Source organism: Suncus etruscus, chromosome 15 (genome assembly GCF_024139225.1).
Source record: "Suncus etruscus isolate mSunEtr1 chromosome 15, mSunEtr1.pri.cur, whole genome shotgun sequence".
Lineage (NCBI taxonomy): Eukaryota > Metazoa > Chordata > Mammalia > Eulipotyphla > Soricidae > Suncus > Suncus etruscus.
The window spans coordinates 18,504,751-18,528,494 of record NC_064862.1 but is presented as its reverse complement, the minus strand read 5'-3'; the positions used below and the strand labels follow the sequence as shown (position 1 = coordinate 18,528,494).

Below are 23,744 nucleotides of genomic sequence, written 5' to 3'. Positions count from 1 at the left end.
TAAACCAAACCAAACAGTGAAATAGCAACACACACACACACTTATTGGGCGATTATCACCATGGAGACAAAAATTAAGATAGGAATAACTTGTGGTGTAGAAATAGCTGGGAATACAACTGACCTTTCTCATTCATGTGCCCTAGGGTAAAACATCTCTTCTATTTCAAACAACTCATGAAGTAGGAAGAGCACAGATTATCATCAAGCCAAGAGACCATTAACTGTTCCTGCCTTTTTTCCCCTGGGGCTGTACATTTGTCTAAAACAAGGAATTTCACCTTTGACAATGGCCCAAATTCCCTGGGAAGATGTAGAAATACGGAAAACAAAGTTCCAAGATTGGGTTTCTAAGAAGAGCCTAAGTTATATGGAGGAAATGGACAGACACACTTGGAAGCCTTTATTCTCTGAGTCTGCCCATTTTATATTTCACTAATTAAGTTGGGGTTTGGGGTCACACCCAGCTGCCTTCAGGGCTTACTCTTTTCTCTGTGCTCAGGGATCACTTTTGGTGATGCAGAGGAGATGACATACAGTGTAGGGATCAAACCAAGGCCAGTCCTATGTAAGGCAAATGCCTTGACCTCTTACTATTATCTTCCCATAATACCTTACTAAGAGGATCTTGCACTCTAGTGAGGCCAAGGGGTGGTCACAAGAACACATGTTGTGGGCTAGAGCCACAGTATAGAAGATAGGGCATTTGCTTTGCACACACTCTGCCTGGGTTTGATCCCCAGAACTCCCATAGTCCCATGAGCCTTCCAAGAGTAATCTGAGTGAAAGCCAGGAACAAGTTCTGAAAAGAACTAGGCATGGCACAATAAGCAAAAGTAAATACTAATAATAAAACGTGTTGTTTTCTATTATTATGATTATATTTTCTCTTATTTGTGTATAGGGGGGTTTTAGGACTATACTCTGTGGTGCTCAGGGAATATTCCTGGCTGTCTTCAGGAATTGGTAGTGATCAAAAAGCTATATTTGGAACTAGGGGACATCTCTTTTTCTATTAAAGAAAGGAAACATCTCAGAAGACACAGTGTGAAAAATGGGACTGGAGACACCATGTTTCAGACAGTTATTAAAAACATTCAGTTCCAGGAAAAAAAAGCAGTCTGTGTGATTGCTCCTCTCTCCTAGTCACCATGCCCTTCTGCACCTTTCGTTACTGTGTCCCAGTATACAAAGAGGATTTCAGTGACCTTCCAGCTGTACAGCCTTATGGACTGGCTTCAAGGTCTCTTAGACTCCAAGTCCTCAAAGATAGTGTGGATCTTTCAAGATTATTAGTTGATAGTAATGGAGCAGATTCCCTTAGGTCAGATGATAGGGGCCATAGAAGACTCCCAGAACAGTCCAGGGAGAGGCTCTTGGTCACTGCTTTTCACTTCCATTCAACAAGCCTTAAACTCTTACCTGCATCTGGGGTGCTGTCCACAGAAATAAGGAATTATGTAAAACAACCTGGGGTTGGAGCACTCAGGATAGTTCTCGAGAATGCACTCGTTGATATCCTAGGAGAGAAAACACAATAGAGGGATGTCTCTTGGTCTCATACAACAATCTATGCATGTTCACTAAGGCCTAAAAATCCACGCGGATCATTCCTGTGCACCTGTTTGTCTAGCAAACATCGACAGTCATCATACAGGGGGCTAGAAGAGTTAGAAAATCTATTGTTTAGATTTGGGCTGGACAATCACTTCTAATGTTCTACAAGGATGGGAAGTGACAGTGTTTGTCATCATTCTTGAACTTTGAAGGAAACAGTTGATTGGAAGGAAACAATGGCAATTCCTGCTGATTTTTTCCTCTTTCTTTGAAAAGTGTTTATGAAGTAATATTGTATCCATAAGCTAAGTTTCAGGTAGGCATTATCAAATCACCATTTTATTTTAAATTCACCACTGAGAATTATTCATCACTACAATGAATGAATATGAGGTTGAACAGATAGATATAATGTCCCTGTTCACTGGTTGATCAATGTGAATTAGAAGGGCTGAGAAACCAACTTTCAACAAGATGGACCAGGGAAGACATGATTTGTTCTTAGGCATATTCAAGGAAGAAGGAGAAATGAAATCACATCAAATCAAACAGGGCATGCTTCTCTATTGAGAACAGTGGCAAGGCAGATTAAAAATGCCTACAAATGGACTGGAGTGATAGCCCAGCTGGTAGGGTACTTGCCTTGCGTGTGGCCAACCTGGGTTAAATCCTGACAACCCATATGGTCCCCTGAACCTGCCAGGAGTAACTTGAGAACAGCACCAGGAGTAACCCCTGAGCATTGCTGGGCATGGTCACACTCCCCCAAAGTAATTAAAAATGCCTATAAACATGGTCACATTGTCAAATGGAGTTGCCCTGTATCTAATATATTTGGGATAAATGCTTAAGTATTCTTGAACTTGCCATGTTAGGTTTTTGTACTAATTCAATAATTTGCAAATTCAACTGGGATAAATAGGTTCAGCAGCAAACACACTCTAGCTAAGTTCTGGAGTCTCTTGTGAGATGCAATGTGCATGGTTCTATGAGAAGATCATTCCAGAAGCAAATCAAGTCCATCCATCCACATGTCAAGTCAAGGGGGGCTAAGAATGTCTTGTCATATGAGAAAGCACATGAGAGCTGGAGAGATGTCTGTATTTGGGGATTCATTGCCACCTGATTTATCATCACAAAATATAACAGGATGCTAATGAAACTTGATTTCTAGGGAAATTATGGAACATTCCTACAATAAAATACTGGGCTTAGAAGGATCTCTAAGTAATGTCCTGAAAACTGTCCGTGACAAATTTTTGGATGAACAAAAGTCAACTGTAGGACAGCATAAAATGTGGGATGGTAGAAAATAAGCAGATGCTTAATTAACAACAACATCTGGAAACATAAACATAATAACCAGCCTGGTATTATGGCGATCAATACAAAGGAAAATGAAAATACACAAATTGACTTTTCACTGTGTTTATTCTTGAAGTCTTAGCTCTTCTTTAACCTTATGTGGCCTACATTCAGCATGACACAATGCAAAGAATATTTTGCCTTGTGGGAGGAGATGGCCAGATCATGAGGATGTTAGGTCTCCTGTATCCTTTGGCCTCAGCCTTTCCCTAGGGCTTGGTAATATGCAACAGAGATCAACACTCACATCCCTGCCAGCACTGATTTGTTATTTTTTGTTTGTTTCCTTTTGTGTGTGTGTGTGTGTGTGTGTGTGTGTGTGTGATGTGTGCCATCATCTGTGGCATGAGATGATACCTCATTGTTGTTTTGATTTTTTAATCTTTCCTATTTTTCTTCTGAATCCTTTTTAAAGGCGTATCTTTGACCTTATCTGTTGATTGTAACAACCAATTTAAATTTAAGGATTCCTCATGATTGCATGTAAGTTTTTTTTTTACAGTATTTGATCATTTTATAGATGTTATGTTTTTCTCTAACTCTAAAGAAACAAGCATGTCTCTTATTTAAAGCTTTCTTTAAACCTGAAAGCTCTATTCTCTATCAGAATTCTTTATGTTTGCTTATCTTAGCCATTCTCTTCCAAAAGTCACTCTCTTCCAATATTTCTCCAAATATTTGCAATTTTTTCCTATTTATATGTAATATGAGTCTATAAAAACTCATATTAGAAGATGTATGCTGATACTGGTAGGTCTATTCATCAGTAGGTTCTACTGTTTTCTTGAGGATTGCTTCATTTCCAGATTGGGAAGTTTTTCCTCTGAGACAATTTATACTTTTTAGGGAAAAACCAATTTTGAACTTCCAGGAGATAGGAAAGTGGGAGAGATAGAAGAACACATGCTTAGAGTGCACACGACAGGTTTGTTTTCCAGACCATCCTGTTCAATGCTGGGTGTGCTCCCAGAAGCTCGTATCATCACTGTGGTCACCTAGGCATCCCTGGCACTGAAAAGCCTGATCAGCATTATATCCATGGACCTTAAATTGACCCACCTGCCTGGTTGATCAAAAAAATCACAGGTGGATCCCCAAGCTTCCTGAACACCCCGTGAGGGCACCATTCCCATCTTAAAAAAAGTTTTTCACGTGGAACACATCTAAGGCATGTGCATGTTATGGGAGAGCTTCAATTAATCTCCCTATGGCAACTTCTTACCTTACACTTTGCTTTCCAATGTGTCTGGTATTTCGTTATAGGCCTATGCAGTATCCAGGAGCTAGATTTTTATTCAGCTGTGTTTTCTTACTCAAATGAACTTCAAAACTGTGGCTACTATGGTCCCACCTTATCAGAAATTGACACCCCAGTCCTTCTCCTCCTTATTTGTCTCCTCCCTTTGTTTTCCTTACTGTCGTTTCCTCATAGTCTCTATCTCTTTATAAATTCCTCTTTCCTCCTCCTCATTTTCCTCCTTCATATCCTTCACCTCCTCTACCTTCTCCTCCTCCTCCTCATCATCATCATTATCATCATCATAATTATGGTGGTCCTAGGGGAGAACTAACTTGCTATGGTCCTCTTGCCTTCTTGAACAGAAAACTGCCCAAGAAGTCCAAGCTTTCTCAGGCCTACAAGCACACAGAACATTATTTACATACCAATAAAGATGGTGAAATAAAATTGATGCAAAGAAAATGCAACAGCAAATACTAAGCCCTCAGATAACTACTTCTACATTCCCCAGTACTTCAAGTTATTCTACTTTCATATTAATGTAACATTTCACATGTTCAAATGTCTATAAATATTAAACATGTATGGGTTTGGGACATAAACTCCTGCCTGTATGGGAGATTGCTCTTTATCTTTCTCTAGCCTATGGCAAATTGATAGAAAATCTCCTTTTACTGAATAAGTCGACTCATCAACAGCACAGCAAGAGACATTAGCCAGTAGGAACTTTACAAATCCACAGTTTATGTAGAGACAAGAAGGCAAACGTAAACAAAAATGTGCAAATAATGTATGGAAAGATGGACTCAATAAATGGTACTGGACTTTCACTCCACCTGAAAACAGGGAAATCACATCTTCAGTTTCAAATGCATAAGGGAGCACTTGGTCGGTTCAGATAGCTTTCAGATTCTTCAGCTCTTGAGGGCTGAGGATAGCCTAGCATCTGTCTCTATCAGTCAAGAACTTTACAGTTTCAAATGAAGCTTGGGATGCCTTTTCCATTACTTCTCAAATTAAAAAATGAACTCACTGAATGCATGAATCGAACCATTATTTTGTAGTAGAACTCCAGCAAGGAGGAATCATTCACTCATTTTCTCCATTAGACTTGATGTTCCTAAGCATCACTCAGAGAATTGCTGAGGGGGAATGTTTAAAGGAAGTCCTGCATACACTGGGCAGGACTCACACCACATTCAGGTAAAAACCCACACCACATTCAGGTAGCATTGATGATCAAGACTCCATAGCTGAGATGTGGGAAAGGCTTCACAGTGGTATTAGAGGCACAGGGTTCGTCAGGAGAGGCTATGACTAATTATTTTTAGTTGGCCATAAGCATTTTATGGGCTTTGGTGAAAACCTTAATTGAGGCCACTCTTTTAAATCCTTGATAGCAATGACAAGGTTCAGCCATAGAGACTAGGCATGTACAATGAGGCCACAAGAAAAACAGCCATGCTGAATCTTCCTTCCTGCTTAACGTAGCTCGACTGATTGGGTATGATTGTGGTCATGGAAAACTGGCCTTCTTGTTAGCCACCCCCTGGCTCTGAGAGGACCCTTCACCTTCCTATATGCCCATATTCTCTTTCTGATTTCCCCCTTTAACTCTTACCTCTCAAATATGGTGGTCTGAAAGAAATAGTCACATAAATTAATGCACGAATAGATTACAATGTCAATTAGCCTAATCTGATCCTCAGAAACATTTATATTTTAAAATGGAATTATCTGTGTGTTGGGGTAAGAGGTCCTGAGTGGTGCTTGAGAAGCCCAGAGGCTTGGAAAGTTCACTTGGTTGATTCTCAGCCAAAGATACTGGCAGCTTAGTGCAAGGGCCCAAATGTGTGGTGCTTCTGGGAAACCAACCTGAATAGGTGAGTGCAAGGCATGTGCCTTAACCCTTTATGGACTATCTCTTTGGCTCCTACGGAACCAAAAGAAATCATAAGGGGGCAGGGATGGTGCAAAGGAAATGAGAAGGAAAGAGAGAGCTACCCCGATAGAACTTTGACTTATTCATAAAAAAAGTCTGGAATGAATGAGAAATGTATAGGGGATGCTTCATTATTTTACCTAAATAAATGAACAATATTCAGGAGTCACATGGTGAGAGATAAGTAGACTCTTAGAAGGTTGGAGTAAGATGTGTGATTGCCAGAAACTAGTCATGTAGGTGCTGGCTCTTTATTTACGAGAATACCCATCCATGACCTTGAACTTAATGTCAGATACTGAACTTTAGCTTCTAGAATCTTCCCTATTGCCAAAGTCACTCATCCCGAAGGAGGAATTGAATGTGCATACATCAAAAGAAATAAGGAGGTACACAAGAGATGCCTGGTAGGGGACAAGGATCTGAATGGCAACCCCTCTGAGACTGGAAGTGCTATGATTGGTTAAAAGTAACTTATTAGGCTTTGTATACGATTTAATTTCATGAACAGGATCCAAATCTGAAAATTCATTGCTCAAGATTCCGGAACACCTAAGAAGACCCTTCTCTTGGGTTGCTGGGTGACCCCTTACTTATACTCCCATTGCAAGTTGTGGGTCCTCTTAGTTATCTATTTCTGGTACCAAAGACAGTTTCCTGGGTGTGAGTTTCTGTCTTAGCAGCTTTCTGGGAACTCAAACTTTCTTTAGGTCTTCTTTGGAAGAGGGTTTTCTGTCTCCCTTCTCCTTGGGAACCACTAGGACTCTAGTACATAGAGTGATGATTTTGATAGATACATCTCTTGATTTTATGAATTGGATATGATGTGTCCTATTGAGTGTATGAACTTTTAATATTGTCCACTCTTGGATTCTGGGCTAATAATTGGGACCTTGCTGGAACATACCTATTTGTCTTCTGCCACTGATTATGTATGAACTTTTAATATTGTCCACTCTTGGATTCTGGGCTAATAATTGGGACCTTGCTGGAACATACCTATTTGTCTTCTGCCACTGATTATGTGTCTGTAGGATTGACCCTGCTCCCAGAGGACAACAGGGCCCTGCTTCTCATCTCATCTCATCTCATCCTTGTCCTATGTGGCTGACTGCAGGACCTAGAAGGTTTGATCTTGCAGAATGGATGATGAGTGCTTGTATTCTCTCATTAAATAGAATCTCACAGAAAAAAAGGGCAAAAAGAATAAAATATTTGTCCTCTTTTTCTCTTTCCTAGGGATCAGGCTATAGAGAATTCTATTCCTCCATTCCTCCAACTTTTTAACTTTTAAGGAAATATGCGGGTCTTACACCCATGTGAAGTCAGGGAAGAGAAGGATTCTCAAGTGCCCATTTAAAAGTTTTCAAGGCTTGTGTCAAAATACTCTCCTAAAAACACATGGCATCCTTTATGAAAAAGAAATTTGATCTATTGTGCTTTTGGCCTCTGGTGTCTGTACCAAGCATTTATAGCAAAATATGTCAATTCCTTGGTTATTTTTGTTTTCTCTAGTCATTGTGAATCAACAGTGTCCCTTTGAGCCTATGAAGCACTGGGACATCAACCTGGCCTTCAGGAAAGAACAGGGCTCACAGGTGGTGGGCTGGGCAGGAATCCTGAATTCAATCCCCCAACCTTCTGCAAGCCACACCTGCTCCATCCATTACTGTTCCAAGACTCCAGGGCAGGCAAGGCTGCCAAGTATGCAGTTTGGCCAGATTGTGTGGTTAATTTATTGGGTGGATGAATGTCTACAGAGTCTAGTGTAAAAGCACTGGGTCCAACCCAGTTTTGTACAAACATTTTCAAAAGTAAAAGTGGAATACATTATCAGTTACTACTTCTCTTTAGTATAGTTGTTTTGGCCAACAATCACTTTCCTTCCTTCTGCATTTAATTTCTGGAATAGTAGCACAAAGACCGTCTTTAAGCAGAGGTTAGCACCATGGGTGTTAATAAAGAAATCATTGGAGAACCTAAATGTTGTCCCAAATGTGGCATTTTAGGAAAGTCTCTCTCGACACAAAACACCACCTCAAACTCTTCAGGCTTCAGTTTTATAGAAGCATAAATTATGAAGCTTAAATTCAGTTGATTAGTTGAAGCAACACTAAGAAAACAGAGGTAGAAGGAGCCCTCAATTTCTTCATGTTCTTAATTCAAAATGAAACCCAAGATAAACTTCACTTGAAATCTTAATTTTAAATGTTTAACTTTCAGTTTTCAATTTCAGGTTGATAATGATGTTCTCTTAGCACTTTGAAAATACTAATTTATATAATCTGGTGCCTATTAATCCTGATCAGAAGTCTTATCAGCTGATATGGTTTCTTTTTTGCTCATCTGCTTTTCTTCCTTTACTTTGATAGCCTGCAGTTAAGTATTTAGCAAACTAAAGAAAACTAGAAGAGACAAGAATAGAAATTTTTATTTAAGTTATAAAAATAAAAAAAAGAGTCACATTTTTTCTTTTCCGTACTAAGTCTGAATTCAGAATCACATTTTTGGGTAATATTCTGTTATCTCCTTCAAAAACTAGTTCCCAATCATTTCATCCTGTTCTTTTTTTTTTTTTTGAACTCCTATGGACGATGATTGAAAGCTTGTAATTTCTTTTCCATATCCTTCATTTCTCCTATCTGCCTATCTCTCTCTCTTTCTATTTTTCTCATTAATTTTATTTTGAACAATTCCTCATGGCTATTTTCTAATTACTAATTTTTCTAATTCTATTTATTTTAGGGTTAGTTTCATTACTTAAAGTTTATTTCAGTGACCACATTTTTATTTTGCGATTTACAACTAATTCTTTGTAATTATTCTCATTTATTTCATGTCTGCTTTATTTATAATTTCCTGCTTTTTTTTTAAAATGGAAGTTGTTCAGTCTTTTATCTTTTCAGACATCATAGTTTAAAAAGATAAATATGCTTACTTTAAAATCTTGCTCAGATGATTCCTAAAACCATCAGGAATAAATGTGTCTTCCATTTAGTAAATGTTGCTGCCTTTTCTTCTTAGATTTTTCAAATGTGTCTAGAATACTTGGCTTATATGTTACTTTTGAGTAGAGGATTCCTCTGTCTTTTCCTTCTCTCCTCCTTTTCCCTTCTCTCTTTCACTCCCTCTGATGCTTCCTTTCTTCCTCACTTGCTATCTCCCTCACTCATATGCTCTCTCTATTGGTTCTCTGATAACTGCCATCTGTATAACTAGACATTTTGTTCAGAACCAGGCCTCATATGCAACCTATGCAATCTATTCCAACCTAGAAGAAGACTGGAAATATAACAGACCTGGGTTCCTTAGAAGCAAGAGTTTGAGTCATTTCTTACTTGCCAGTTGGTATTATAGTTTCCCATTTCTCTGGAGCTATGCTTGTATCATATGCACGTAAGATGGCAGGTCAGGGGTTATTCTGTGCAGTGTCTGTACTGGGGAACCAAGGAAAGTGGGGCTCCCCACCCCAGCCTTGGATTAAAATACTCTTGAAAATGAATCCTCTAGGACTTGTCCAATTCCTGTCTATTGTTACCCTATTCTATTTTATTTGTCTCCAGGACTCTAGAGGTTGAGGCATCAGCAGCATAGAAAGTGGATCTTGTAGGTCAGCAAAGGGAGCTTGGTGAAAGATTAAATTCATTTACAAACAAGGTGAATTGCCGGTTGAAATGAATTCACTGCTGTTTCATGAGTAATTACAAAAGCATACAGGTCCTTGCATAGCTTGAGGGACACATCAATGTGGTTCCTCTCACAAACCTGGCAAACTACTAATATGTCACCCCTCACCCCAACTTCCTTTTTATCCCACCTGGATGGTCAGACCCACCCACACCTAGAAGGGGCTGTTTGTTTGGGATAGAGGATAATAGAGGCTAGCTGTGGGAGGGGAAAGGATAGCAGTAGGGATCAGGGAGGTCAGCAGGGTAAAAGCTGCTTGGAATAAGTTTAGCCTAGAAGCCACTTGAGAAAATGTACTTGGTGTTAGGGCTGTGAAATAAAGGTGGGTGACTCCTGAAACTTCAGCTCACTGCCTGTGAAATCATTTCTCTGCCATTACCCTGCAACCTTCAGACCTGCCAGCTGAAGAGGCTACAGGCACCAAATTAAGTCAAGAAAGGCCTCAGTTCCCAATACTAGGACTCTATATTTTATATTTATTAAAGACTAATATAGCATAGCAACAACCTAATATAATGATTCTACTTTGAGTTTTTTAATAGTTACAACATGTTTCTCAAAGTTCTAATGCTTGAAGAATAGCATATATATAGAAATAACTCCATCTTTACTCCATCTTTGTTTTTTTTCTTGGGGGGTGGTGGGTGGATGGGTGGGAGACCACACCTGATGGTGCTCACAGCTTACTCCTGGCTCTTGTTAAGAATCATTCCTGGCAGGCTCAGGAACGTAGATGATGCTAGGAATTGAACTCAGGCTGAACATATGCAAGGCAAGCACTTTTCCCACTATACTATTTCTCTAGCTCCCTGCTCCACACATTCTTTTTGCATAGCATACAATCTCTAACTTACAGAAGTCAAGCTTCATGTTCCTCCTTCTTCTGTATTCTGAAACCCACCCAGAGTTTGGCAGACGAACTCTTAGAATCATAAAAGAAACCTTTGAAGATGAGTAACTCTGTCCACACTGTGCTATGCCTAGCAAATTACCATGAGAATGTGATGAGATCTTTCAGAAGAGGATGCTATTTTTCACAAACAATTTTGTAACTCCACCCTGGATTTAGGTGTACCTATCTGAGACCCGCCCATTTCTGGGAGTGGTCTTGGGAACTGAATATTAGGTGTGACCTTACCTGCAAGACCCCGCCCATTCCTGGGTGGGGTCTTGGAATAGGTAGATAAGCCTTTGAGCGAGGGGATTAGGGGTCTGCCCCGCTGGGCTCTCTGGCTTTTGGGTCTTTGCCTCTTTTGGTCTTTGACCAGGATGGAGGTCAAAGGAAGATGGCTGAAAGGAATTAAGATGCAGGGTAGCTAAGAATGGCTGTGCTTGAAAGGTTATGATAGAAACCACACATGTGGTGGATAGGGATGAATAAAGTTGATGCTTCCTGATGCCTGTCTCTGGATGAGTGATTCCGCCGTTCACCTGGGCCTGGGACCCAGCGGCTGGATGGGGGTTGCGGAGCCATGTGGCCTGGGATGGCATCCACTTCCATCCAGCCCCATCCTTAATTATTTGATTCTTCAAATTTTTTAAAGAAAATTTTCACCAGCAAAAGGAATCGCAGAACGCTAGTATTGACACTTTAAACACTTTAAGCACAAATTCTTGAGTGATGGACATAAAGACATAACCTGGTGATGACCTAATTTTTCAAGTAGAAATCCATGGATTCAATGACTGGAGTGTCACTGATTGGCATAGAAACTACTTCCTAGGCATGTCTGCAATGCAAACTCCACTTGTGGAATGGCAGCTTCAGGTATTTGTGGTTCTGGTTTCCAAGATCCATAAGGAGCCATGTGACTGGACCTTTGCCCTGGACATCTCTGCCAAGAGCTCTGAAACACAGTCTCAGGGAACTAGGCTCATTCTAGTTCCTCCTATGCCCAGAAGTCTTCTGCCCCTGCACTCAATCCAGAGCATGCCAAGGGGTCGATGCTGATTAAATCTGCAAACATCCAGTCAATGGAACTATTTATCCTTCTTTTTATAAAATAAATTCTTTCATTAAATCTCCACGAGATCCACAGTCACAAAGCTGTTCATGATTGAGTTTCAGTCATACAATGTACAATACCCTTTGCCAGTGTGCAAATTTATTTATTTATCCTTATTTATTATCTTATTATTTATTACCTTATTTATCCTTCTAACAGGACTAATGTTGAGCTGCTGAGCAAGACATTATATAGAATAGACTGGAGTTCAGAGTTATGGACAGCCACACACGCCTTCCTGCTGTCTTGTCATAAGTCAATGCTCTTGGGACTTTCTATACCTGGAATGGGTTGCCAGAGGACTCAATCAGAGTCTGCAGTTTTCCATTCTAGATCTTTAATAAGACATTCTTTTACTTTTTATGCATTCTTTTACTTTTGACAGTTCTCTGCATGAAAACCAGAAGGAAATAGTGTGGCTAAAATGTAGGCCTGCCTGTGATCAAGATCAATGCAAGATTATGCTTAAAAGCTGAAAAGGGGAGGGAAATGAGTCATGCCCTGCTAATCTGTTCATTCACCTACTAAAAGCAGATCAGGAGGGTAAGCCAAATCTAAACACAGTAGGTGTTTCCTGGAGCTAAAAGTCAGGCTCCAGTGGATCTTCTCGACCAACATGAAACGTGGTAGGTATAAGAATGACAGGAATTCCTGGGAAACCAAGAGTGTTCTTTGAGTTTTATGCCATAGAAATTATTTACAACCCCTTTGGGCCACACAAGTTTCTCAAAGCCACAGAAACTGTCTTAGCCTCATGGAATTTAGATTATTATTTGCATTTCCAGTCAAAGAAGTTCAGAATTCCTCTCTCTTTATTATACATTCAATATTCTTAACAGCTTTGGCTTAAGAGACCAAAACAAACCACAAAAGTCACACTTTCAACTCTCAGTTAAAACTCTTAGGGTATAAACAATGTGTTTGCGGATTTAAAAAATTATTTTTATTTGGCTTTGGGCCACACCAGCTGTGCTGAGCTTACTCCTGGTTTTGCATTCAGGAATGAATCACTCCTGGTGGACTTTGGGAACCATATAGGGTACTATGGATTGAATTTGGGTGCCCAGCATGCAAGGCAGCCTCCCTACTTCTGTGCTATCTTTCCAACCCCATATTTGTAGCCTTTTTTCAGAACTACAGCCTCTCTGTTCTTTTTTTGGGGGGAGGGGGTCACACCCAGCTGTGTTCAGGGATCACTCTGGGCATGCTAGGAAGAACCATCTGGGGTACTGTGAGATTGAACTCGAGATGGCTGCATGCAAAGAAAATGCCCTACCCATTGTACTATCACTCCATTACAGGCTTTCCTTTCAATAGCTCGAGAGTTGCAACCTAGATGTTCACCAAGGAGTCACAACTGGATTAATAAAGAGATGCTGAGGCCAACTCATCAGAGGATGGTTTTTGGTTCGTTGGTAATTTCAAATTTTTAAGACCTTGCTGTCATGAGAAATAAAGTCTGTGGGTTTTTTGTTCTTTTTAATGAATCCTTTACATTTTCCACAAAGAATAGTAAAAGGACAACAATACTCTACCCACTCCAGTAAAATATTGACTATATTTAGTTCTCAGGTATGTACCTCCACTTTTTTCTGCCTCTTTTCTCCCTGCACCTCATTTTAATATCATAGTGTAATTCATTAGAGTTAAGTCATTTGCTTTGTATATAACTGAACTTGGTCTAATGCGCCCCACTGCATGTGGTCTCCAAACACTTCCAGGAGTGGTCCCTGAGCACAGAGCCAGGACTAAAACCTGAGCACCGGTGGATGTAGCCCCCAAATAAGCAAAACAATATCTGATTGAGCAAATATCTGATTTGCTCATTCATGCATACTCATCCCTACTTCCTTCCTAATGAATCAGTACTTGGAATGTTTTTCAGAAGGGAAAATGCTTCATGAGCCCTCAGAGTTTTCCTTTGTGACTTCCCTTTCACCGTCCAACCTCACTTTGTCTAGAGATCTCATTGATGGTCCCATCACTGACCCTAGTTCCTTGAATCTTTCTGCTATGAATGAAACACAACAATATAGAATGCAAGAAATAAAAAGAGTTACAAAGGCAAGACTGTTATGGAGGTTTCCTGCTCTGTGGGGCGCTCCCTTCCAATGATACTTTCACACTTTTACAATATGCTGTGTTGAAGGGTATACAATTAACAAACCAAGGCAAACCCAAATTCTTAGCTTTTAAGGGTGTTATTATAATAGTTTTTCTTTGATCTCTTTTTAAAATTCATTTATTAATGTTCTATTCCCCCCTTTTATGTCTGAGTTGATTTAGGTCATTACCCATCACTGCTCAGGGGGTTACTATTCCTGGCCCTATGCTCAAGAATTATTTCTTGTGCTGCTCAGGGATCATGTAGTACTGGGTATAGAAGAGGGAACAGCCACATGAAAAGCAAATATCTTATCCCTTATACTGTCTTGCTGGTTCGTCTCTCCACCTTTAAAACTATACATTTATGCAAACTCTATAAAATAATGGAAGAGTTCTAATTTCTACCATAATTTTATGCAAAGAATCACATTTAAATAAAGAACTATTGAAACAGTTTCTTTGATTTTTGTGGGGGGCCACACTTGTGCTTAGGAGTTACTCCTGGCTCTGTGCTCAGAAATTGCTCCTGGCAGGCTTGGAAAACCATATGGCATGCCATGGATCAAACCTGGGTCTGTCCTGAGTTGGTTGCATGCAAGGTAAACACACTGCCACTGTGCTATCACTCTGGCCCCTGATTTTTTTAAATTTGGTTACCAGGAACTGTGTGGTGGAAAGGGAAAAGTGAGAATTTAGTGTGAATTATTTTAGTTCCTTATATTGGTAACAAGAATTGGAGGCAGAGCCTCATGCCTTTGAGATATAAGCTCTATCACTAAACCATCTTCTCAGTTTTATTGTTTCTCAGTTCTGTTTCCTCTAAGCTTATCAAATTTAGATCCTAAGGCAAGAACAACATGTAGGTAAAACACTCCATGACATTGAGACTAAAGGCATCTTCAAGGAGGAAACTGCACTTTCCAAACAAGTGGAAGCAGAGATAAACATCTCCAAACAAGTGGAAGCAGAGATAAACAGATGGGAATACATTAAGCTGAGAAGCTTCTGCACCTCAAAAGAAATAGTGCCCAGGATACAAGAGCCACCTACCGTGTGGGAGAAACTATTCACCCAATATCCATCAGATAAGGGGCTAATATCCAAAATATACAGGGCACTGACAGAACTTTACAAGAAAAAACATCCAATCCCATCAAAAAATAGAGAGAAGAAATGAAGAGACACTCTGATAAAAAAGAAATACAAATGGCCAAAAGCCACATGAAAAAATGCTCCTCATCACTAATCATCAGGGAGATGCAAATCAAAACAACGATGAGATACCATCTCACACCACAGAGATTGGCACACATCACAAAGAATGAGAACAATCAGTGCTGATGGGGATGTGGAGAGAAAGGAACTCTTATCCACAGCTGGTGGGAATGCTGTCCAGTCCAACCTCTATGGAAAGCGATATGGAGATTCCTCCAAAAACTGGAAAGTGAGCTATTCCACTCCTAGGGATATATCCTAGGAACACAAGAATACAAAAAAAAAAAAAAAAAAAAAAAACCCTTCCTCACACCAGTATTTATTGCAGCACTATTCACGATAGCCAGGCTCTGGAAACAACCAAGATGCCCTTCAACAGATGAATGGCTAAAGAAACTGTGGTACATATACACAATGGGATATTATGCAGCCATCAGAAGAGATGAAGTCATGAAATTTTCCTATACATGGATGTACATGGAGTCTATCATGCTGAGTGAAATAAGTCAGAGGGAGAGAGAGAGAAAAATGCAGAATAGTCTCACTCATCTATGGGTTTTAAGAAAAAAAAAAGTCATTTTTGCAACAATCCTGAGACAATGAGAGGAGGGCTGGAACTTCCAGCTCACTTCATGAAGCTCACCACAGAGTGGTGAGTGCAGCTATAGAAATAACTACACTGAGAACTACCATAATCATGTGAATGAATGAGGGAACTGGAAACCCTGCCTGGACTACAGGTGGGGATGGGGTGGGATGGAGGGAGATTTGGGACATTGGTGGTGGGAATGCTGCACTGGTGAAGGGGTGTTCTTTACATGACTGAAACCTAATCACAATCATATTTGTAATCAAGATGTTTAAATAAAAAATGATATTGGAAAAAAGATCCTAAGGCAAAGAACAACAAATTAAAATTAAATAAAAATAGAAATTATTAAAATAAATAAAAATAAATTAAAAATAAAAATATAGGAGGGTTGCAGCAATTATGAAGAGACTAATTACACAGACGAAGTGTGTAATGTCTTTCTTATTGAGACACTCATTAAAGAGTCTGCATGATTCTCTGTAGAAACGAGTCTTGGCAAACAAATTGATCAAACACATTTTACTCTCATCATCACTCTCATCATTCTACTAAGCCACTGTCAAGGATTGGCAAATATGGAGGCTGTGTAGGTGTGGTGGAAAAACAACTTTTTGTAATGGTCAGGAGAACACTTTCAACACTCAAGGCTGTAAGGGTCAATAAAAGCTACAAGAGCTGTAGTCATTTAGCATTACTCTTACTTGACTCCTCAAAATGTGAGCCATCGTGTTATATACATACATATGGTCCATTTACTACTCTGTTCCCCAGGACTACAAGTCTTAGAGCACAACAGCAAATATCAAAGGTCAGAAATGCCTGTCAGGTGCAATGAATGCAATTATAGGACTCTGTGGCTGTGCCCGCTCCCAAAGTGGACAAGCCTGGATGCAAGTAAAAAGCACAGACCTATCACTGCTACACAGAATTTGTGCTAGGTTTCTCCATCTTCTTTTTATTCAAGAAAGGTTAGAAATCTGGAGTTTGTGGTATATAAGCCCCCAATTCCTAAACATTAGTACTGAAAGGAAACAAATTTGGGTACGACATAAAACATGTCTATAGGTCATTTATGATCTATAAAGGAGCCACTGTCTTGAGTCAAAGTCATATCAAATATGGATCTCTCTGAAGGAATAAAATACCCAAAATCTTATCATTTGCTTCTTTATATTTCTGACAATCATAACATTGGTAGGTAAAGCACAACTGAGATTTTTTATTACACTAGCTGGGGACCAAAGAGATAACTCAATGGCTCAAGAGACAGCTCAGGGCTGAGGTGGGGATGGGGACATGAAAAACCTGTTCTGGATCTGAACCCAGCAATGCCCCAGTACTGCTAGATTAAATCTTTAGATCCCTACCACTGCAGGTGAAAGGCTCTATATCCTTGGCCATCTGAATGAACCTCCCATGCTAAGTTTATAGAGTATCACCAGGAATGGCCCCTGGGTCTCCTGAGAACTGCTTGGAAGGTACTCCTAAAGAGATGCAAGTTAGGAAACAATGGTTTTGTCACTAGATGATCCAAGCTTGTTTGACTCTTGGTCCCTATTAGCTGACTGGATTATAATGGGCAAGTTACAAGATTATAATGACTGGAGAGTTAGTTCAAGGAGAAAAAAAGAAGGAAAGAGAAAGAAAGAAAGAAAGAAAGAAAGAAAGAAAGAAAGAAAGAAAGAAAGAAAGAAAGAAAGAAAGAAAGAAAGAAAGAAAGAAAGAGAGAGAGAAATAAAGAAAGAAAAAGAAAGAAAAGAAGAAAGAAAGAAAGAAAGAAAGAAAGAAGAGAAAGAAAGAAAGAAAAAAGAAAGAAAAAGAAAGAAAGAAAGAAGAAAGAAAGAAAAAGAAGGAAAGAAAGAAAGCAGGCAGGCAGGAAGGAAGGGAGGAAGGAAGAAAGAAAGGAAGGAAGAAGGAAGGGAGGAAGGAAGGAAAGATGGAAGGAAGAGCTGCATTTGTAAGTATTTTGGAACCTTAGGTAGAGATGTAGGAGGAGGACTTTTTGTTGTTGATTTTGGGCCACACCCAGCCATGATCAGGGCTAACTCCCTGCTCTGTGCTCAAGGATCAGTCCTGGCGGTGCTCGGAGAACCATATGGAATGACCCCAACTTGACTGCAAGCAAGACAAGCCCCTATCCTTGGTACTGTTTGTTCTTCTTGTCCCCTTGGAGTTTGCTTTTTGAATATGCTGATTAAGGTCTGGGAAAATCAGCAAGGGCTGGGCAATTGAACTTCCCCTTGGAAGGAAAGCGAAACATTTAGAGAGACCAACACTCAGAGCCAGCTTAAGGGGGTGGGAGGAGAGGGGGGTAGGAAGCTGGGCTGTGGCTTATTGGGAGATTGGTCTCCTCAGTGAGAAAACTTACTAGGACTCTAAAGCCCACAATGAACTCCTTGACTAGAGAAGGGGTGACTGTCCCCCCTGATGTATTATTTGTGGCACATTTCAAATCACAGGTTGGCTCCTTACTCCTGAGATATTTTCAAACCACTGCCTTACATCTCCACCCTTAAGTCAAAGAATAAGGACTCATTTAAGAATAGCCCAAGAAAAACACAATCAGAGGAGATCACGCTGCTGGCATGCCTTTCCTAACTCCAAGACTAAATATAGAGGATTTGGGGATTATCAGCTGTTTTCAATTATTAGCACCAACATTCTCTTTTCTGAAAGTGGATAAATAAGTTATTTTTCAATAATTCACAAACGTTTCACCAGGAGAGTGGAAAATTTCACTATGGGTTTATTATGGGCTTCACCCTCTCAGTAACCACATGACTATAAATTCTTTGCTTCTGAAGTTTTAGCACTTTAGCTAGATAGTTTCTTTATGTATAATAAGCCTTAAAGATACTGGCTTGGTTTAAGAAACAAAAAAAAAAAGTGGTAGATTGCTATACAGCCATATTTGTCTCCTATCTACTACCACTATCTACTATCTATTACTGGCTTTATACTTTTTAGCCAACGCCAGTGGACAGTTCATAATGATATAATAGACAGATAGTGCCATGATCTCATCCTCTGCTTAGGAGAATCTGCTATAAGAAAAGTCTACATTTATCAGGAGAGATGCAACCATATAGAAGGCACAGGAGAAACTCATTCCCTTTCTCTTATTTCTTGCCCTGAACTTGTTAGATCTAGAACTGGCCTTAATAACAGTCAGAATTTGGAACTTCAAGTTGTTACTTGAAGGAAACTCAAATGCAAGGTAATCCTTGGTATTTTCTCTTGCCAAGAAGATTTGGGGACTGGGGTGCAGGTGGTAATTAACAGGTACAAAAACCTGTCTCCTCGCTCCACCCCAACTAGAGGGTCTGTGGATAGATTTGTATTTTGTGTATCTACTTTCTTTGTGAGCAGAAGTAATATATTTCTGAGAAGAAGCCTATGGGCTTCACTAGCTTCATAAAATGAACACATGAATGAAAGATGAAGATTCCATCTTTATTTCCCATTGGGCAGAGAAGCCACGTATATCTGTTGTATGGTATATTTTTCTGAGCCCATCTTACACATACAAATTGAACTTCTTGGGGCTCATCAAAAATTGTTAGCAAAAGGAGCTGGAGTGGTAGTAGAGTGGGCAGGATTCTTGTTTTGCATGTGGCTGACTTGGGTTCAATCCTTAACACCCATATGGTCCCCACAGCACCACTAATACTGAGTACAAAACCAGGAATAAGTCCTGAGCACTGTTAGGTTTGGCCCCAAACAAGCAAAAATGTCAGCAAAGATTATTTTTGACTGAGATTTAAATGTTCCCTTAAAATTTTTGGAAAGACTTCCAGATCAGAGAGTTGTACAGCAAAGGACAACCAGGAACAATTTTACTTTTCGTGCAAACAGAATTCTCAGGATTGTTCAAGTGTCCAAAGAATATCTTTACTTGCCACTCAATCTGGTACAATGGTTCTCAAAGTGGGAATCCTCAGTAACACATTGAGATTTTTTCAAGGCTCTACAATATCATAACTATTTTCATAAAAATGCTAAGCTGCCAGGCCTGAGTGATTGCACAGATGGTAGGGCATTTGCTTTGCAATCGGCCTTCTCACGACCAACCTAAGTTTGATCCCCAGCATCCCACATGCCCCCCCCCCCCCAGGCCAGAAGCAATTTTTGAGCACAGAGTCAGGAGTAACCTCTGAGCACTGCTGGGTGTGGTCCAACATACCCCCCACCACACACACACCAAATGCTAAGGTGTAATTTATACTTTGGTTTTTGGGCCTCACCTGATGGTGCTTGGGGGCTCCTCCTAGCTGTGCACTTAGGAGTCATTCCAGGTGGTGCATTTGGGACCATATGGAATGTTGGAGATCGAATCTAGGTCAGCGTGCCCTACCTACTGTGCTATTGCTCAAACCCCTTTCATTTGTACTTTTGATAGTGTCACTATTTGTGCCCATGATGCAAAACTGTGGTGGAAATAAAAGGCTGACTCATTTACATTAATTAAGAAAAGTGACTAAACTAGAGTTAAGGCCATAATGTTCTTGATCTACCCAAAGACCTACAATAGAAAAGAGTTTGTATCATCATATGCAAAAAAATACCTCTAAATGGATTAAAGACATGGATATGAGACCTCAAATAAGAAAACATACCAAAACCAAAACAAACAGGTTCTCTATATACTCCAGAACTTCAATACAATTGACAGATTGCAAAACTCTACTGGCAAGAGAAACAAAAATAAGAATAAATATCTAGAATTATATTAAATTAAAAAGTTCCCCCACAAAGAAACTACCAGGAAAGCAAAAAAGAAAACCCAGTAGCAGAAAATATTTGAACATCGTGTTTAATAAGGGGTGATAACAGAAATATATAAGGTTTTCTCTCCTACAACTACACAAAAATCAAGAACTTCAATAAGGAAGAAATGGGCAAAGACCTGATCGACTTTTCTACAAAGAAGACATACAGATGGTCCACAGAGCCATAATATATGTATTTATAATATATATTAAAAATGTAAGTAAATAACATATAAATATACATATTTTATATAAAATGATTTCATATAATAATTAATATATAATATGTAAATATATGGTATGTATTTATTTATTTTATTTATATTATATATTTACTTACATATAAATATATAATATAAATAAATATCAATATTCAACTCCACTTAGTATTAGGGAAATACAAATAAAAAATAACATTGATGTAGAGAATTCTTGACAGCCAGTATTTCTTTGGAAGGGTTGGGAGTGCAGTCTTGGCCACACCAGCAAAACTCAGAGGCGACTTCCGGTTCTGTATTCAAGGAAGCATATACTGGGGACTGAACCAATTGACCAAGGTCGCCACATACAAGGAAACTATCATCTAACCCTTGATGAACAAATGAGGAAGTACAATCAGCCTCCAGATCCCATTGGGTATTCTTGTCTCCTCTTTCCTGTCCTAGCCCACATTCTCCATAGAATACCATCTCAGATATCAAATGTTATGCCTCTTACTACCGTTCTGCTTTGCAGCTATTTTCCCCCACTTAATCTGCATTGTTTTAGAAAGAAGCTTTGTAAAAAGTTAAGTCTGGAGCTACTGTTCCCTACTGCCTTAGGCTGAGAAAAGGCCAGTGACTGCAACCCAGCCAGAATTCTCAGCAAAATCCCTCAAGGAAAAGCTTCTGAGGGCAAAAATGGAAAATATGCATTTGAAAGTCTGAATTTCTGGGATTGTAATTTTAATGCCTTGGAAATACCCTGGCGTCATGTGGAAGGGGTCAAATAGCTAAACGGTTTAAATCTACCACCCAGTTCACTGAGCTTGGGATGTTTTCTTTGGCTTTTCAGTCTTCATGTATACATAGATTTGTCTAGCTTCAATTTTTAAAGAACACATTGGCATTAAGTCTTAGTCTTAATTTCTCATATGCTTTTGTTATCAAAATCAGCCCATGCTTATTATGAACTACACAGTTAATAAAACAGAAAATAAGAAAACAATCATCAGTCTATCACAGAGATATTAATATTTAAACATGAAAATGAAAAAGAATATAAAAATACAATGCATTAACAGAAAAATATTGTGGTGCCTAATTCTCTTTGGTATTTTTTTTAATATGGAAGCCTATTTATTTATTTTTTTACTTTGCAGTGTCTTGACTACAATGCCAAACTTCAGATAAAATATTAAACAACTGAAGCAAAAGCCTTTCAACTTTCTTACTTTGTACTTAATTCTTTTTAACATTAAATGTGAGATTTCTATACGACGGGGCCTGCTTTTGCTTGGTTGGATTTTCATCGACTTAGATGTTCTTCCATCTAAATGACAAGTTGAGAGGATGAAATTAATGAAGCAGAACTCATCTAATTCTAAAGCTCAGCAAAGTTTATGTCTTATTACATGAACTGACAACTTTTTGTTTGTGCTTATATAGAGGAACAGACACGAAGAGTAGAGAGGGTCTGATCTCTTGTATCAGAATGGGTGGCAGCCTTTTGGGTTTTGGGGGGCTCTGTAGGAAATGTCTGGAAGAGTGAGGACTTACTTTATTGAATCTATTAACCTGGAACAACATTACAGGGTGTGTGTGTGTGTGTGTGTGTGTGTGTGTGTGTGTGTGTGTGTGTGTGGTGTAGGGGTTGTCTGTTATCTTTGTAGATTTTGCAGAGACCATCTTCCAAAACCAATGAAGACAATTGTTTCCCATTTGTCTGGTAATTCCATGGGTTATTTTTTCTCCTTTAATGCCCGAGCCTATGTGATTTGGTAACATAGTAAATGCAATCTGTAAAAACGAAATAGTGCTTTCTGCCTTCCTTTCCCTTCCACTATTCCCAACCTCCCTCCCTCCCTCCCTCCCTCCCTCCCTCCCTCCCTCCCTCCCTCCCTCCTTCCCTCCCTTCCTCCCATCCTTCCTCCCTCCCTCTTCCTTCCTTTCTTCCTCCCCCTCCCTCCCTCCCTTCCTTCTACCATCCCTTCCTCCCTTTCCCTCCCTCCCTCCCTTCCTTCCTTCTCTCTCCCTTCTTCCTCCCTCCCTTTTCCTTCCTCTCTTCCTTTTCCTTTCTCCCTCTCTCCCTCCTTCCCTCCCTTCCTTCCTCCCTTCCTCCTTCCCTCCCTTTCTTCCTCCCTCCCTTTTCCTTTCTCCCTCCCTTTTCCTTTCTCCCTCCCTTTTCCTTTCTCCCTTCCTCCCTCCCTCCTCCCTCCCTCCTCCCTCCCTCCCTCCCTCCCTCCCTTCCTTCCTTCCTTCCTTCCTTCCTTCCTTCCTTCCTTCCTTCCTTCCTTCCTTCCTTCCTTCCTTCCTTCCTTCTTCCTCCTTCCCTCCCTTCCCTTTTTCTCTTCCTCCCCTCACCTGACAGTGCTTTGGGAGTTGCATCCTGCTCAGTACTTCTGGGTTGCTCCCAGACCAGAGAAACAGCTACTTCAGAAGCTTCGAGAGGTAATAATAAAAATGTGATAGCTTAGGGGGCTGAAAAGGTAGTATAGCAGGCAGGGTGCGACTGGCCTGGGTTCAATTGCCAGCATCCCATATAGTTCCCTGAGCATTGCCAGGAATAATTTCTGAATGCAGAGCCAAGAGTACATCCCGAGTACTGTCAGGTGTGACCCCAAACCAACCAAACAAAAATGTGATACCTTCTATTTCTTTTGAAGGGATTGAATCTATCTGACCCCATTTGGATTGACTGAGGGAGAAATGATGAAGTTCCCACATTACCGGAAGGGCCTTTGTGTGTGTGTGTGTGTGTGTGTGTGTGTGCGTGAGCAGCAGAAGTGACTGGAAAGCTCATTGCCTGGCTCACTAGTCACTCTGATGTAGAGAGGTGGGTGGGAGAGAACAGATGTTTGAGGGGCCTCTCCTGGGCCAGTGACTTAGAAGTGAATTACCAGAACCAGGGAAAAGAGGAAGAGGAGGAGTCAAGGGACTGTATTCCTGAGGTGCATCCTTTCGAGGATGGACTTGAAATGGAAAGAGGACAAGGTGGAGTGGAGTGAAAATGGCATGGCAGGAGGTGTGGTGGGTGGTCGGTCTTTTATTTTTTTAGGCCTTCTAGTT

General features: G+C 40.0%; 1 protein-coding gene across 1 annotated transcript in view; it reads right to left on the bottom strand.

The window, feature by feature from the left end:
* UST (uronyl 2-sulfotransferase) overlaps positions 1–23,744 on the bottom strand; it is a 375,708-nt gene that overhangs the window by 64,607 nt on the left and 287,357 nt on the right. The window contains exon 6 of the mRNA XM_049787764.1: positions 1,422–1,519. Coding sequence (XP_049643721.1) covers positions 1,422–1,519 — 98 coding nt within the window. The remainder of the gene's footprint in view (positions 1–1,421; positions 1,520–23,744) is intronic.